Genomic DNA, 16,110 nt, shown 5'->3' with positions numbered 1-16,110 from the left:
GCTCTGCGAACAAAGAGAACATGCCGGTCTGTATTCATCAGCATCTTACCACTACCTGGACATTCCTACAGCAGATATCAGATGGATATCGCCTTTATCAAAAGGGCCATGCATCGAATTGCGTGCCTGCGACACAGAAACTACCCACTAGAGACCCAAGACATAATTCACAACCTTCTGTTTGTTGTCTATGAATATTTATCTGGGAGATTCCTCAGCAGAGTCAACAAACATTTCAGTGATCTCAAGGAAATCGTCAGCTCGCTTGAACCGAACCAAAAACTAACAACGCAACTAAGTACCGTCTGTGATTTCAGAAGTCATCAGTCAAGATTTGACTTCAGACGATACCTTCTGCTCAGTAACGGACGACTTCAAGGACCTGTGTGGCTGATTTGGTCACCTCTTCTTTACTGTTTGTGGTGTTTTGGGCAAGAGCAGTGTAGAGCTCAAGAGGATTGGTAATGCTAAAGGTATGTTCTATTTATACTACCTTGTGAGTTCATATTCTAACGCTTTGAATAGATTTTCCTTTACTTCAGTATATCAAGAAGCTCACGTCTTTGCCAAATGCCATTAGGACTGTTGAGCTTTGCACACTCATCATGCCTTCGGTCTCGATTTCTAGCCAACAAAACCTTGGCAATTCGATACGCTTCTGTGGAAGGACCCCGAGTCTTTGGATATCCGAAGCCAGAGCAATGGAACGAAGTCTCTCATGCAGCATTGGAAAGCCAACACGAAAACCCGCGCCCCAACGATCCCTGCCCCCCCCCTTCCCCCATTATCTATCAAAACACCCTGTTGACCCGCCCGCTCTGCCATGTATTGGACTCTCAAAGCTCTCCTACTTCGCATGATAGAGCTTCCTAAAGTGTATCCGAAGAGTCGGTGTTAATCTATCTACCAGAGGAACAAACGGAATGGCGTACTTCCTGTGGAGATACCCCGGTGAAGAGCTCGGCGTGTCGAACTACGCTTATCACGCTGACGGGATTCATGATGATCTCTACTCTATTTTCGCGGAGCGATATGCTACGTGCGTTCATTTGAGGATGGAGACTGGCTCGGGAAGGGATGGGGTTGAAAATAATGAGGATCCAGATGCATTTTCGTATGCTTGGGCCGCGGTGGAACGCAAGCGAAAGGAGCATGCTGAGTTGGAACTAGGTGTAGACGATGCAGGTCGACGCAGCAAGCGTCTGAAAAAGACCGATGAGGCCAAGGATATGCTAGCCAGGTTAAAAAAAAAAAAAAAAAAAAAAAAAAAAACAGAAATAAATGCAATATGGTGGGATTCGTCGGATGCCAGAGCTCGGCAAGACTTTTTCAACACCCAGAGCGACACGTCGCCTTCCCGTGGCTTCACCCGGTAGAGATAAGCCCCGACTCTGTTGAGGCACTTGAAGAAACTGAAACCATGGCAGGAATGTTTGGACACTCCTATAAACGGGAGAAGTGGAGGACCTTCCAGTGTTTTCGATACAGAATAGCGATAGTGCCCCCTCGCAGTGAAGTTGTGCATGCCATTTTCAAGGCTGCACGCATTATTCCATTCTTTCAGTTTCGGAAAGGTAAAGAGCCCTCGCCAGAGGCATATCGCATTTCGATACATGGTCTTTCGGTATGGGAAGACCGGCGTTGCGGATGATGCGAAGTTCAAGCTGGTAGCAGCAGTTGGGCAACTGCGTTATCCTCTTGATGTGTCGTATCAACGAACTCTGTTGGAAAGGCGTTGAGCGTGAACTCGGTAATGGGAAGATTACCATCTACCCTCTTAATCTCTACCATGGCCGCGTCTGAACATCTCTAGCAGCCAAGAAATGGCCGGTGAAGAAGCCGCACAAGTCTTGTCACTTATATCGTCCGAAGCCAATATTATGAGTTCTAAGACCACACAGAAGACGACTTATTCGACTGTAAGTCAACGTTTAGGGCTAAGAGATACCCGTGATATCCTACTGATACCAGTCGAGTCTGGTTGTACAGTATTTCTGGTCGTCTTTTTACCCAATCTAGCTTTTGACAACGTTATGGTCATTTGCTACCTCAGGTCAAACAGTCCTAAACATGCCGTCTCTGAAAATGGTTGCAGCGTTTCTAACGACTGCATATGTTCGACTTTGAATCCGAAAGACCAAGAAGAACCAGACTCCTCGGCGCCTAGAGCGTTTCGTTGCGTTCAATCTTTGCTTTCCATTGTAATTTTGGCGGGTGTGTTGTACCTCGTATCGATTCGTGATGCAATTATGGCTGAGTTCAGCCCGGATATAAGCCATTCTCAATCCAAATGCGGATTGCTTCGTTCTCTACCACGGGAACTCCCGTGGGTTCCCCTGATGACACGCGAAGCAGGTTAATTTAGAGACGCCAGAGCGGCTCTTGTACATCCGAAAGGAAATGTACCACCACAGCAATCTCACAGTGCACGGGTGCAGATTTGTCGAGAATGACGAATCCTGTTCACCCCAGGCTTTGACTCGTTGACATTCCATTTCTTTATTTGTGGGTGATATGTGCAAACCATTGGGAATGGCTGACCGGGTATTTCGACGAGCGAGCAGTCAAGGTGTTTTTTCCATGGTATCAACCTACATGTGGAATTCAAGTAGGATCTCAACATCCATGCCGTAATCATCAACTAGTTTCGCTTTCAAGCGGACCTGGGTACTTCCCGTGGGCTCCCTTGGTATAGAAACCTGGCTTGACCTTCTTAAAACAGGGCAGGGCTCCCAGCATGGGTAGCAGCATAGTTTCGAAACTCCGATGGATGGTCGTGATGGGGGCCTTTTTTAGGCACCGAAAGCCACTAGCAGAGCTATTTCGCAGTGTACTGGCGCATTGGCAGTCTCAGGTAATCGCTATATGCGGGTTTATGTTAGAAAGCGCAGGGTTTGCCATGGCTCTCGTCAGCCACCTTTCGCCAGCAGTACTTCCACTTTGGTATACAGCGAGCATCGTCAAGCAGAAGACGAGATTTCAGCATTGCTGCTTTGGATATAGGTAGCAAGTCCAGGTAATGGCTCTGTTCCGCTTGGTTTGGGCTCTACAAAGCCCGGACACCGATAAGGTGTAGGTCATCTCTACTCAGTGTTAGTGTCATACGCCACGGACGTGGGTCGTTTAACTCACCTTGTTGTTAAACATTTTTTAACGATTTAACTCGCAAATAATGGCAACGGAACCACGACATGCTACCACCTGTCAGGGGTTGCTTCCAGCAAACCGCCCACTCATTCGGGAGCTCTAGTCGGACTGTAGCCCAAAAATGCCACCACTTTTTTGTTACTGGACATGTCCAGAATGGGATGCAAGTTATAGGACCAGGACTTTCGGAAGTCTCTTAGATTGTTGCACTTCTCTTGCCACCTTGATGAGAAGATGTTTCCACTAGGGATCTGCTCGAGTCGCTGTCTTCTGCGATATTATGTTTCGGGTATCCAGGGCTCTTTTGTATCGTTTGGTTCAACTTTAAACACGCTTATAGGCTACATATAGCCATGATGAAATCGTCTCTGAACAGACCGAGCTTCATGTCAGCCAACGTCAAAAAATTGTATACTCCAGTTTCGACGTGAATCACGGGAGTATCTCGAAATTAAACACCACTCACAGCGCTTGTATTTCTTATAGCAATGCTCCAGACCCAGCTTCGACCAGCGATGGCTGCTAGATGATGCTCAGCAACAGAACAGAATGTGTCTGGTCCTGTACGGGAGCTGAAGATATCTACCTGGTAGCAGATAAAGACTCAAAGGATCAAAGAGGCTTTATTGAGTATATAGGCATTCACTTACGCCTGAAATATGAGGCCTAGAATCCAGAAAGGAAGAAGAGTGAAGTAAGACAGCGAGGTATGTCTATTGCAATTCACTATCACTTAAGGAGCTGCTGGTATCGCTGGGATAGTGGTATCTGGTTTGTTCCATGGGCAGGTCAATGGCCACTGGTATGGCTCTGGTATGGCTCTGGTATGGCTCTGGTATGGCTCTGGTATGGTGGCAGCAGGAAGAAGACGAAGTTCAGAGTATCCTGGTTCAGAGAGTTGCCAATTCGGGATCTACAGGTCATGTGAGCGAGCAGGGATAAGGCGATGACATCATAACACCATGGTCCGAGCATGGATTAGGATAGCCAGTTTTCTATTCTATCAGGAATGGTTGTTCAAATAAAGACATCAAAATCATCGTAAATCCGTATATCATTGTATCCCGAGAATGGTCTGAAACCAAACTCCGGATCCGTCGCGTGGCTTTTAGATCATAAAAAGACAGAAGATAGACTAATGCAATTAAAGCGACGCCTTGTTCTGCTTGTTGACGGTCTCGCGCAACTTGGCAATGACATCGCCCGGGTTCTCAGCACCAAAAACGGCCGATCCGGCGACAATGACATTGGCGCCCGCTTCCGCAGCCTGGTCGATGGTCCCGAGACCAAGTCCGCCGTCGACTTCGATGTTGAGGTTGGGGTAGCGTTCGCGCAGGGCCTTGACCTTGGGGAGCTCCGATGCCATGAATTTCTGGCCTCCGAAACCGGGATAGACCGTCATGATCAGGGCCATCTGTATATTTCTGTCAGTTCCGCGCCTTCCATACCCCAAACACGGTGTATCCACTCACATCCGGGCGATCCTTCTCATCCTCAGCGGCCAGAATATCCCACAGCACGTCGACGGGGGTATCGGGCTTAATGGCAATGCCGGCCTGCATGCCTTCATCGTGGATAAACCGGATCAGTTCGCGGGGGCTCGTGGGGCGGGTGGTGGTGTCTGCGGGCTCGGTGCCGGCGGGGGAGTTGATGGCGGCCTCGTAGTGGAAGCAGTAAAGATCGCAACCGGCCTTCTTGAATTCCCTAACCCATTTATGAGGCTGGGGATGGGTGCGCATTAATTTGGAACCCAAATCCGGATGCTACAAGACAAGACTCACCTCCGCGATCATCATGTGGCAGTCAAAGGTGCCCCGGCCCTGGGGCTCTGTCGGCCGGCTAACATGCGAACGGATTTTGGTGACAACAGGAGCTCCAAAGGTGATGTTGGGGACAAAGTGACCGTCCATAATATCGACATGGAGCCAGTCGGACCCTTCTTCCATCTTGGTCGAGCATTCCTGACCGAGGGTAGCGAAATCGGCGCTGAGGATGGAGGGGGCTATGATCGCGGGAGGACACATTATGACGGAGATCAAATTGCGACGGACGACGCTGGTGTAAGTAGAGTACGGGGAGGTGTTACGGGATCTGGGGTAAGAAAAGAAGAGATGAAACGGAGGATAGCAGTCCGGAAAGGGAGAAACGGTTACGGAGTACGGTGAAGCGACGGTGAATTATTTAAGAAGCGGGCAATCTATACGTATCCGGCCAGGCAAAGAAACAATTGGCGGCGACGCAGCGACAGTCCTGTACTGTCAATACTGGATTCTCATTGATTCCTGCTGGTTATTATGGAGAACTGAAAAATAGTGTTGACATCAGTCCGGATGGCCCGATCAGGTAATTAGTCTGATAAGGGCTGGGGCTGGGCTGTCACATGATTATGTGAGCCTTTGTGCCTGAAAGAACGCTAGTTAACTAACTTAGTCTACGGAGTACATAACTAACTAGTTATGAACAACATGGTCGGCTGGCGCTGACTGATGCAGCGAATGTACGATCGGGTATCGCTTTTTGGAAATCCGGGAGGATCATCCCGTCAGTCATTGCCGGTCCTCGTGACGAGAGGGCATCTATGCAATAATGAGATGTTTACAGAGTACAGAGTACAATAGTTAGCGTTGATTTCATTGCTAACTACCCTACAGAGACGCTGTACAAGTACAGTACAAGTACGCTAAAGATAGCAACCCCCGGCGCCTGCAGTGGCCAATCACCGGCCTCTATGGTTGGGCGCATGGAGACCTCTTCATGTTTTCTTCACAGCGAAGCGCCGAACAATCTGGCTTTGCCAATGACAGGGCCGGCTGGTAATCACATCCCAGTTCAGTCTGCAGCCGCTCTGGTTCTGTACTGAAGATGGCTGCTGTGAAGAGCCGGGGCTCTGGCTCTATTTATTAGGACCCCCGCGCCGGACGAACTGCGGTTCTTCACCTTTTCTTCTTCCATTCTGCACGCTCTCTTTTCTTTTTACTGTTTCCTTTCCTAAGCTGTAGCTCTGGTAGCTAGGCTGTTATCATTTTCGGTGTTGGTTTTGCTTGCGTTACGACTGACGACTAGACCCTGTTGATCGGGGTCGATGAGATACCATAGTAATCTTCTCTTACGACCTAATTATTGAACGCAGAATCCAACAAAATGGCAATTTTGAGATCTCCACCGCCCCAGCAGGTGCGACGCAGATTGAACACCATTCCCGAGGACATCAGGGAGTCTCAGTATGCCAAGTCGGATCAGAATAACCAGCAAGAGACACTCCCAAAGCCACAAAGCCCGCCACAACTGAAGCTTCAGACAACCGGCCTAAGCATCTCGTCCAGACGGAATCGCATTATCTCTCCGTTGTCCGCTGGGACAGCCTCCTCCTGCTCAGACACCGAATGGCAGCATCAAATGCAAGGTCTGGACGAACTGTACGACGCCACAGATATTGAGTCGGGAGGTGATGAGTCGACAACCCCGGCTGAGAAGAAGAAATATCTCAGTCTCACTATTCCCCCACACTCGGTACAGGGGCCACACAAGAGCTCTCCAGTTCCACCAACGCCTCCGCCAAAGATTCCGGTATCGCCAGCAGCTTTGTCAAAGCTTGTACGTTCGGTCCCCGCCGTGCATGCTCCTCCTTCGCTCGACGGAAGCGTGTCGTCTGATCAAGTGTCGAGTACCAGCGCTCCAGCCACCCCCGACCTGCAATCTGTTGCCGACAACGATTGGAACACCGAGGAAGTGCGCGTACACTTGGATTTGAACCTGGAGGGCAGTCAGAATCCAGATACCGCTGATCCAAACACCAGCTCAGATGTTCAGGGAATCGAGATTGCGGTTGAGGATACCGATGAGGACTGGCGCCACTTCCTAGGGAGGTTCCCTGCAGTACCCTCGAGGACTGCTCCGCACATGTCAACGCTGTCTCTGAATCTGGATGCTGAGCCGGCTCGCGAGCCAACTCCAGACTACTGTATTAACCTCCCCGAAGATGCACTGGACCTCCTGAGACATATTCACTTGGACGGGACGCCGGAACCATGGTCAGAAACTTCCGACGCAAATGAGGAGATGTGGCAGGTTGATCCTCCCCAGGGCCACATTCCCAAGACTGAAGATGTCACTCCCGCATCGGCTTTGTCAGGGTACAGCTTCAGCAGTCTCAGTATTCCTTCTCCGGGTGGCTTTTTCGCGGCACTGACCCCTCGCGCCCGCCATACCTGGTCTTTTCCCAAGCCCGACAACCCTTCGTCGGCCGCTGCGGAGGACTTTTACAATCTACCTTTTGGTCGTGATGATGATGGTGGGATTGTCGAGCAGGTTATCGAATATAATGAGCAGTCAACCGAAGAAGGCGAGTTGACAGCCGTACCGGCTCGAGATGGACCTCCTACTGCCGTCCGGGTTCCCGCGGAGGTCACATCGCCCGAGGATCAACACAGTCCGTTGAGTCCAACAGCCGATACCGTTGACGAGATTCCCCGTGCTGCTGGATTGAACGCCAGTGGTGAATATGACGAGCATTACCACGAGGAATTGCAACGAAAGGCGGAAGCAAGTCGCGATCGAACGAGTGTCTGGCTGGCGGCACAAGCGTCCTATCTTGCTGCCCTTAGTGAGACGAATCCAGTCAATTCACCGGTTGACGATCGTCCGGCTCACGGCGTCGATGATGGGGCTACTGGACGAGGGTCTTCCGAAAAAAGTCGCCAGAAGTCTGTTCATTTTGCCGAGACACTTCCTGAAGCGACTAGTTCTCTTCCTTCGGCCACTGCGAGCAAAGATTCAATTTACTGGCGAGGGTTTCAGTATTTGCGTCAAGTCTCTGGCCAACTGGAGGCATACAAGCATCGTGACCTCCGCTTCGACGCAGTGCAGTCCGACCGATTAGGCTTGACGAAGCTTCACGCAAACCGTTTGTCGGGGAACTACGAACTGACTCGCCACGAACGACCTGCCTACAAGGGTCCTTTTTCCCAGGCTCCGCGCCATTCAACGCTCCTGTCTATCCTGACTGAGAAGGCTGACTTCTCCCTGCTCGAGAAAGAGCAGCTGGTGCTTGCTCAGATCCGGCAGTCGCTCTGGGCCATTGATGCTCTCCGGTTTCTCAATGGCGGTAGCTTGCTCACTAGTCCTGCCTCTCGACGGCTCGCCAAAGCAACTGCTACGACGAAAACTTCGAAGAACGGCAAGCATCATCTGCGAATCCTGGACATAGGTGGCCATGCTACGTGCGAATGGGGGTGGTATCTGGCGCGTGATAACCCAGATGTCTCGGTCTACACGGTCTTTACAGAACAGCAAAAGGTGAACCGCGGGATTAAAGGTCCTTCCAACCATCGCCAGGTCTCAGTGTCGCATCTCTGGAGGTTGCCATTTGCCGACAACAAGTTTGACGTGATCTCGGCACGCTCTCTTCCCGCACTCCTCAAGACTGAATGCCCGACCGGCGAGGACAAGGATGAATACGACTTGTGTCTTCAGGAATGCTATCGCTGTCTCAAACCAGGTGGCTACCTTGAGTTCTTCACTATGGATGCGGAGCTATCCCACGCTGCTTCTTATGCGTCTGCAACGTCGGTCGAATTCGCATTCAATCTCAGAACTCGCGGCTACGATCCAAACCCGACCAAGAACTTCCTTTCCCGTCTTCGCAAGACAAACCTAACGGGCATCAGACGAGCCTGGATGTTTCTACCCATGGGCGTCGAGCCAGGCAAATGTCAAGCACCGCGCGAGACCTCCGGACTGTGCATCGAGGGCAGCCAACTCGACAACTCCGATCCGGCTGGAAGCACCGCCAACGTTGCCAGCCTCACGGGTCTGTTCGGCGGCTGGATGTGGGAGCAGTGGCTTCTGAAGTTGCAGATGGAAATGGGTCGCGATGGGGACCGGTTGTTGGAAGGTGCTGGGGGTGTTTTTGATGAGGGTCGTAAGAATGGAGCAGGCTGGACCTGCTTGTCTGGGTGGGCGATGAAGCCGAGACGGAGATAGACTTCCCACGGGTTGGGGGTAGATTGTTTTTGTTTTAGATAGTGATACCCAATCCCCTGGTGGGAGTAATAGTAATGAGGATGACCATTTTTGAGCCATATCGTTCTATTATTATGTTCAATTCTATGAATGCCTACCTCTGCCCGAGATACATATATATATATATATATATATGCGGAATTGCATATGGCAACTACAATGACAGCCATATGCGAACGCACCAAATACAGCGATTCGACGTTACTTAATAGCAGATCCTCTAACTATTCGTTATTATCTCCTACTCTATACTATTAATCACAACGCAGGACACAGATCCAAATCCAAGAAAGAACATCACGTGACCGTGACGCCAGAGAAGTTCCCGATACGACTGACTGCGATATTGACTTCGTCCCACGACCACCAGATTTCACCACTGCCCACTTAGAAACCGTCGCTGGAAGACCAGCCATTTACGCTGACTCTCCATATTGATCGCTCAGGAGGCAATGCGATAGTCGTTACACCACCAACACCGACTTACGATCTACCGACTCTCACTTGACCCTCCACCATGCTCTTCTTCAGGTGCGTTCTCCGATCTAACACCCAGTTACCCATGATAACCAGGCCCTAACATACTCTCTCTATGGCCTGCAGCTTCTTCAAGACCCTCACAAACCAAACCGTGACCATCGAGCTCAAAAACGATATCCGCATCCGCGGCACCCTCAAATCCGTCGACCAGTACCTGAACATCAAGCTCGATGATGTCGACGTCCTCGACCTGGACAAGTACCCGCATCTGTCGTCGGTGAAGAATATGTTTATTCGTGGGAGTGTGGTGCGCTATATCATGTTGCCGCGGTCGGAGGTGGATGTTGGGTTGTTGGAGGATGCTACGAGGAGGGGTAAGCCTTCACCTGTTGTTCTTGGTCTTCTCCCAGAGTATTTGGGAGGAGGTCGCAGTGTTGTTTATGGGTGCTAATATCAAGCAGAGGCTGCCAACCAGGCCGGAAAAGCTCGTTAATCGACCCGACCCGACCCCCTCCATCCTAAACGGAACTCGATGATGATTACGCTGTTTTACTGAATTGAATCGATGCAATCCCTTTACTTACGACGTGATGTGATGTGAATGCGGTTTTCGGATTGGAATCGCTCTTCTACCGTTTTGCCGTTTCCCTCCATACTGCGTGATGAATATTCCCCGGCTCGAGGCCACTTGTACTATGCGATAGCGGAGATTAGATATATCGTGCGAGGCGATACTACGGAGAGAAGTTAAGGCACGGATTAGAAGTGGGAATGGGTGTCTTGGAGCGAGGATCTACGATGTTGACTGGATCGGCCGTTGATCATTATGGTGTATCTGCATACCCTGCAACTGCTATACGCCTCTAGGAATCAGAAACACTCAAAAGGCACTGAGCAGCCCTTGAAGCATCGTAGGATGATAATTTGCACGTAGTTGAAATTTCACGTGACCACGCGACGCGAATTTTCCCGTGGCGGGCTTCTCTCGGTCGCCGTCGAGCTTCAATCCATCCAAGCACATTAGATGGCCGATAATTCGAACGAAACACGATTGAGCATGATACCTTCCTCTTAAAACGAACCCCGACCCTATCGCGACGATCCCCCACTGCAGCAAACGCTGTTGCGCTCTCACCACTCGCAACGAAACTAGCAACGAACATCCCAGCATAGCACGATAAACCACGATAAACCACGACACACCCAAAATGCCCGGATCTCTCCCCAGAAAACCATCCTCAACACCCTCCCGACCAGGCTTCAACAACAATACCTCCCGCCAAACCCCCAACTCCACAAGACGCAACACCAGCATCCTAAGCTTCTTCCAGAAAACAGACGGTCCCCCGCAAGCGACATCTCGCCAGCCCCGGATTACGCAGTTTGCTTCGCCTACTGGATCTAGTCCGAGGACTACGAGTTCGAGTACGAATACGAAGAGGACTACGGGGGGCGTGAATCGGGGTCGTACTCCTGTGGTGCGGAGGAAGAGTTCGAATATTGGGTCTGCGGCGAATGGGAGTTTGTTCTTGGAGGATCGGAGGCGTGCTACAACAGGGAGGGGTGATGATGGGCGGGAGAGGTCGAGGTCGCGATCGCGGACGCCGGATGATTTCTGGGGGGAAGGGGAAGATGGTGCTGGAGAGGAGGACGAGGAGAGGTATAATGAGAATGGGTCTGCGGTGAAGAGGCGCAGAACGGGGGATTTATCGTCGCTGTCTGTGGTTGAAGATGAGGGAGATAGGAAGAGAGAAGATAATGAGAAGGAGGGTGTCGAGGATAAGTCCAAGTCGCATCCGAAACCGAAAGCGAAGACCAGCGGTCCGTTTATCGACGAGTCGGATAGCGAGGAGGACTTGGATGCGTTCCGGGAGGTCGATGTCAAGGAGACGGTGACCAGTGCAACGGATGAGCTGAAGTCGAATACTGATGGCCCAGATCAGTCGACGCCCGACACACCACCATTGGTAAGAGAAGCCACGAGCCATATCGACGAGGAATATGCGAATTTTGACGATTTAGGTGAAGGCGAGGAAGAATACTTAGAGCCGTTGTCCCCGGCTGGGAATGAGTATGAAGAGGAGGCTGTTTGTCCTATTTGTCAGGGTAGTCTGGTTGGATTGAGCGAGGTGGTGAGTCTTCCATTTTTCGTCGTATAACGATGTGAAGCTAACTAAAGGTTTACAGGATGTATCGGTACACGTTAACGATTGCCTCGATGGAAAGACGAATCCTCCACCAGCAGAGCCGGCACCAATACCACCCGACAAGTTGACTCGAATCGAAAAGGCTGCTATAGCGCGACCGGCGCAAAGAGACCCGTATACTACGAAAGAAACACCTTCGAAATCCGCATTCTCCAAACTAATGGCCGGAAATGCTGAAGACACAGCATGGGCAGCGGCCGCAGCAAACGAAGTGACATCGCGCGGAAAGCAAGCTTATCAACGAACCTGTCCGTTCTACAAAATCATACCAAACTTTTCCATCTGCGTGGATGCGTTTCGCTACGGTGCTGTCCAAGACTGCAACGCCTACTTTCTCAGTCATTACCACAGCGACCACTACGTGGGCCTTACATCGTCCTGGCGCCATGGCCCGATCTACTGTAGCAAAGTGACGGCAAATCTAGTTCGACAACAGCTCAAGGTTGACCCGAAATGGATCGTTCCGTTGGAGTTTGAGAAGACAACCGAAGTGCCTGGTACGGAAGGTGCACGTGTAACGTTAATCGAGGCGAACCATTGTCCCGGGAGTGCGCTGTTTCTTTTCGAGAAGGGGTATGGACAGGGACCTTCATCGAGACTGCAGCGTGTTCTGCATTGTGGTGATTTTCGAGCATGTCCTGCGCATGTGCAGCATGCACTTCTTCGTCCGGAGATTGTGGATTCGAATACTGGACAGCGTCGGGCCCAGAAGATTGATGTTTGCTATCTGGATACGACGTATATGAGTCCAAAGTATGCGTTCCCAAGCCAGACCGACGTTATCCAGGCGTGTGCGGATTTGTGTGTTCGATTGGATCAAGACGCGGGTGTTCTGCCGCAGAACAGCGGGAATAATGGTAGTATGATGAGCCAGTTTGTAACTGCAGTGACCGGCGGTAATGCAGAAAAGTCGCGATCGCAGAAAGGACGACTGCTGGTGGTGATGGGAACATACAGCATCGGAAAAGAACGAATCTGTCTAGGCATCGCGCGCGCCCTCCAATGCAAAATCTACGCGACACCAGCCAAACAACGAGTTTGCGCCTGTTTAGAAGACCCAGAACTTAATGCTCTTTTAACAGATGACCCCCTCGAAGCCCAGATCCACATGCAAACGATTTTCGAAATCCGCTCCGAGACATTGGCGGACTACTTGGCGTCGATGAAACCGCATTTTTCGCGGGTTGTGGGATTTCGGCCGACGGGCTGGTTGTATCGGCCGCCATCCGGCAGGATGCTGGATAACCCCCCGGTGGAGACCGTATTACACTCCGCGCAGTGGAGGACGGGGTTCTCGGCAAGGGACCTGGTACCTCAGCGCGGCAGTACGCGTGAGAGTGCGTGTTATGGGGTACCGTATAGTGAACATAGTTCGTTCCGGGAGTTGACGGCTTTTTGTTGTGCATTGCGGATCGGGCGGGTGATTCCCACGGTGAATGTGGGAAGCCAGAAGAGCCGGGAGAATATGAAAGGGTGGATTGAGCGATGGGAGGGAGAGAAGAGGCGAAATGGACTGTTTAGTGTAGAGGGGTGGTAGTCTGCTGTACATAGTTAGCATTATAGCATTATAGCATTGTAGCATCATAGTATCATAGCACATAACAAGCAACATTCCATAAAACAACGCGCCTCCAAGTGTCCCTCCATGACCCTCCACCGTACGGAATAGATTTGCCACAAAATAAGCTGACATTTGACTGGTGCTGATTCGCATAACCGAGCTCGGAGCGATCAATCGGTTGGCGTGCGGGCAGGCAGTTTCCCCAGACTTCCCGATCTCCAGTTCCGGGTGCTGGCATTGCCTCGGGGAGTCCATTAGGGAGGAAAACATAAATACTCAGAGTTAGAGGCGGTGATTTCTACGTTCTCGACCATGCTAAGTATCGTCTGACATTGATTTGATACTCATTCTTCATTCTATTTGACTGTAAAAAGCCCTACTTCTGTCTCTTTGTGCAGGGGACTTCCCCATCCGGTTAGTCTTAACGCTCTTTATGCCTCGATTATCCGGCACTAATACCCCCTCACGTGATCTTCATCAAACTGACATCTCTACTACGTCCTCAGATTTTTTTTTTTTTTTTTTTTTTTTTTTTTTGTTTTCTCGACAACGAAACAATATGATCACCGATTTGATCTCGCCCTACGGTGGCTATGCGTTGCTGGCCCTGCTGGCCGCGTATTTTGTCATTCCTTACCTGCAGCGATGGCGCTTGTCCGATATCCCCAGCGCTGGTTTCGCTGCCTGGACCAACCTCTGGTTGCTGCTCCAGACTCGCAATGGACATCGCTTCCTGGCTGTGCACGATGCCCATATGACCAAGGGGAAGATGGTTCGCATTGCCCCGAACCACACTTCCATTGCGGACGATGCTGCTATCCCGGCTATCTACGGTCACGGTAACGGTTTCCTCAAGTCGTACGTACCCTGATATACCCCCAATTAAGCATAATGGATGCTAATGCAATGGGCAGTGACTTCTACGACGCCTTCGTCTCCATCCGTCGCGGTCTGTTCAACACCCGCGACCGCGCAGAGCACTCTCGCAAGCGTAAGACTGTCTCGCACACCTTCAGCGCAAAGTCCGTCGGCCAGTTCGAGCAGTACATCCACGTCAACGCTGAGATCTTCGTCAATCAATGGAACCGCCTTTGCGAACTCCAGCGCAACCCCAAGACCGGCTATGCGACCATCGACGCCCTCAACTGGTTCAACTACCTGGCCTTTGACATCATCGGTGACCTGGCCTTCGGTGCTCCTTTCGGTATGCTCGAGAAGGGCAAGGATATTGCTGAGATGCGCAAGACCGCCGACGCTCCCCCTGAGTATGTGCAGGCCGTTGAGGTTCTGAACCGTCGTGGTGAAGTTTCTGCTACCCTTGGTACCATGCCCGCTATCATCCCCTTCGCCAAGTATATCCCCGACAAGTTCTTCAAGGAGGGTCTTGAGGCTGTTTCCAACTTGGCTGGTATTGCGGTTGCCCGTGTCAATGAGCGTACCAAGCCTGAGGTTATGGCCAACAACACCCGTGTCGATCTGCTCGCTCGTCTCATGGAAGGCAAGGACAACACTGGTAACAGACTTGGCCATGAGGAGTTGACTGCTGAGGCTTTGACCCAACTGATTGCTGGCTCGGACACTACTTCTAACACTCTCTGCGCTATTCTGTACTGGTGTCTGCGTACTCCTGGTGTTATCCCCAAGTTGCAGAAGGAACTCGACGCTACCATCCCCAAGGATGTTGAGATTGCCACCCACGCCATGGTCAAGGACATTCCTTAGTACGTTCTTCCCTCTTCACATTCTTCTAGAAGTATGCTAACGAGTCAGCCTCCAATGGGTTATCTGGGAAACCATGCGTATCCACAGCACCTCCGCCATGGGTCTTCCCCGCCAGGTCCCTCCCAACGGCAGCCCCGTCAACATCTCTGGTCACGTCTTCTACCCCGGCGACGTCGTCTCCGTCCCCAGCTACACCATCCACCGCCACCCCGAAATCTGGGGCCCCGAAGCCGACAAGTTCATCCCCGAACGCTGGGACCCCCAGCGTCTTACCTCCCGCCAGAAGGCCGCGTTCATCCCCTTCAGCACTGGTCCCCGTGCCTGCGTTGGTCGTAACCTTGCTGAGATGGAGCTCCTGCTTACTGTCAGCACTGTCTTCCGGTTGTTCGAGTTCGAGTTGCAGCAGGATCACCCTATGGAGACCAGAGAGGGTTTCTTGCGGAAGCCGCTCGGGTTGCAGGTTGGGTTGAAGAAGCGTGTTGTTTAGATTACGATTGGTTGATGGATTGTGGTGTTTCCTTTTTTCTCTTTTTTATGATATTGTATTTTCTCTCTCATTTGTTCTATCAGACTGATGTATCATGTAACAGTTACAACTTGGGAGGAAATCTGCTTGAATGATGTGATGATATTGATCAATAAAATGTTCCACTTTGTACATATTTCTCGTCTAATTTATGTCCAAAGAGAATTTCCTTATCGAGATGCTTCCGATTCCACGCTGTGAAGTATCAACTACCAACTTCCCACTATAATACCGAATCACCGAAGCCAACAATCTCTCGACCACATATCGCTTCCTTGTGGAATTCCGCGACATCAGAGGTTGTCCAGTTTGAAAATAGTGGCTTCCATTGGAGCTTTTGGATCTCGCTTCAGTTTGATTGTATTCAACATGTCTTGTCTACGTAAATTGTGCTTGCGAATCTTTCGTTGACGTGCTTAGCTAGCCAAGGACCAGAGCACTTCCAG

General features: G+C 50.9%; 7 protein-coding genes across 7 annotated transcripts; 5 read left to right on the top strand and 2 right to left on the bottom strand.

Annotated features, from left to right (window-relative positions):
* Positions 1 to 959: 959 nt before the first annotated feature.
* ASPGLDRAFT_1449776 (uncharacterized protein) lies at positions 960 to 1,834 on the bottom strand. Its single transcript, XM_022541837.1, has one exon. It carries the CDS (start codon positions 1,613 to 1,615, stop codon positions 1,046 to 1,048), a length of 570 nt encoding a protein of 189 aa, XP_022401218.1. The 5' UTR covers positions 1,616 to 1,834; the 3' UTR covers positions 960 to 1,045.
* ASPGLDRAFT_1450426 (uncharacterized protein) lies at positions 1,637 to 2,549 on the top strand. Its single transcript, XM_022541839.1, has 2 exons — positions 1,637 to 1,919; positions 1,977 to 2,549. Exons 1-2 carry the CDS (start codon positions 1,824 to 1,826, stop codon positions 2,358 to 2,360), a joined length of 480 nt encoding a protein of 159 aa, XP_022401217.1. The 5' UTR covers positions 1,637 to 1,823; the 3' UTR covers positions 2,361 to 2,549.
* A 1,294-nt stretch (positions 2,550 to 3,843) lies between these two features.
* Positions 3,844 to 5,433, bottom strand: ASPGLDRAFT_46413 (ribulose-phosphate 3-epimerase RPE1). Its single transcript, XM_022546442.1, has 3 exons — positions 4,929 to 5,433; positions 4,620 to 4,868; positions 3,844 to 4,561 (listed from the first exon to the last, which is right to left on the bottom strand). Exons 1-3 carry the CDS (start codon positions 5,169 to 5,171, stop codon positions 4,292 to 4,294), a joined length of 762 nt encoding a protein of 253 aa, XP_022401216.1. The 5' UTR covers positions 5,172 to 5,433; the 3' UTR covers positions 3,844 to 4,291.
* An 855-nt stretch (positions 5,434 to 6,288) lies between these two features.
* Positions 6,289 to 9,129, top strand: ASPGLDRAFT_25217 (uncharacterized protein; the record flags this gene model as incomplete). Its single annotated transcript, XM_022543460.1, has 1 exon — positions 6,289 to 9,129. One exon carries the CDS (start codon positions 6,289 to 6,291, stop codon positions 9,127 to 9,129), a length of 2,841 nt encoding a protein of 946 aa, XP_022401215.1.
* Positions 9,130 to 9,632: 503 nt separating this feature from the next.
* Positions 9,633 to 10,338, top strand: ASPGLDRAFT_1449578 (Sm-like protein LSM2). The gene is made up of 3 exons (XM_022541835.1): positions 9,633 to 9,699; positions 9,772 to 10,022; positions 10,110 to 10,338. Exons 1-3 carry the CDS (start codon positions 9,686 to 9,688, stop codon positions 10,139 to 10,141), a joined length of 297 nt encoding a protein of 98 aa, XP_022401214.1. The 5' UTR covers positions 9,633 to 9,685; the 3' UTR covers positions 10,142 to 10,338.
* Positions 10,339 to 10,856: 518 nt separating this feature from the next.
* ASPGLDRAFT_125375 (DNA cross-link repair protein PSO2) lies at positions 10,857 to 13,392 on the top strand (the record flags this gene model as incomplete). The annotated part of the gene is made up of 2 exons (XM_022540554.1): positions 10,857 to 11,780; positions 11,836 to 13,392. The coding sequence occupies 2 exons, from the start codon at positions 10,857 to 10,859 to the stop codon at positions 13,390 to 13,392; spliced, it is 2,481 nt and encodes an 826-aa protein (XP_022401213.1).
* A 583-nt stretch (positions 13,393 to 13,975) lies between these two features.
* ASPGLDRAFT_125009 (cytochrome P450) lies at positions 13,976 to 15,625 on the top strand (the record flags this gene model as incomplete). Its single annotated transcript, XM_022540532.1, has 3 exons — positions 13,976 to 14,274; positions 14,331 to 15,137; positions 15,187 to 15,625. The coding sequence occupies 3 exons, from the start codon at positions 13,976 to 13,978 to the stop codon at positions 15,623 to 15,625; spliced, it is 1,545 nt and encodes a 514-aa protein (XP_022401212.1).
* Positions 15,626 to 16,110: the final 485 nt, after the last annotated feature.

Source organism: Aspergillus glaucus, assembly GCF_001890805.1.
Source record: "Aspergillus glaucus CBS 516.65 unplaced genomic scaffold ASPGLscaffold_9, whole genome shotgun sequence".
In the NCBI taxonomy this organism is placed as follows: Eukaryota; Fungi; Ascomycota; class Eurotiomycetes; order Eurotiales; family Aspergillaceae; genus Aspergillus; species Aspergillus glaucus.
This window is presented reverse-complemented; position numbering and strand designations above follow the sequence as displayed.

What these genes read in the sequence shown, in the direction of transcription:
- ASPGLDRAFT_1449776 (XM_022541837.1), bottom strand. Translation starts at nt 1,615, where the DNA reads ATGTATCGAAATGCGATATGCCTCTGGCGAGGGCTCTTTACCTTTCCG.
- ASPGLDRAFT_1450426 (XM_022541839.1), top strand. Translation starts at nt 1,824, where the DNA reads ATGGCCGGTGAAGAAGCCGCACAAGTCTTGTCACTTATATCGTCCGAA. An exon ending in AGAAGACGACTTATTCGACT is followed by an intron (nt 1,920 to 1,976) that starts GTAAGTCAACGT and finishes ATACCAGTCGAG; the next exon opens with TCTGGTTGTACAGTATTTCT.
- ASPGLDRAFT_46413 (XM_022546442.1), bottom strand. Translation starts at nt 5,171, where the DNA reads ATGTGTCCTCCCGCGATCATAGCCCCCTCCATCCTCAGCGCCGATTTC. An exon ending in GCCACATGATGATCGCGGAG is followed by an intron (nt 4,869 to 4,928) that starts GTGAGTCTTGTC and finishes ACCCATCCCCAG; the next exon opens with CCTCATAAATGGGTTAGGGA. An exon ending in ATGAGAAGGATCGCCCGGAT is followed by an intron (nt 4,562 to 4,619) that starts GTGAGTGGATAC and finishes AGAAATATACAG; the next exon opens with ATGGCCCTGATCATGACGGT.
- ASPGLDRAFT_1449578 (XM_022541835.1), top strand. An exon ending in GGAGGATGCTACGAGGAGGG is followed by an intron (nt 10,023 to 10,109) that starts GTAAGCCTTCAC and finishes AATATCAAGCAG; the next exon opens with AGGCTGCCAACCAGGCCGGA.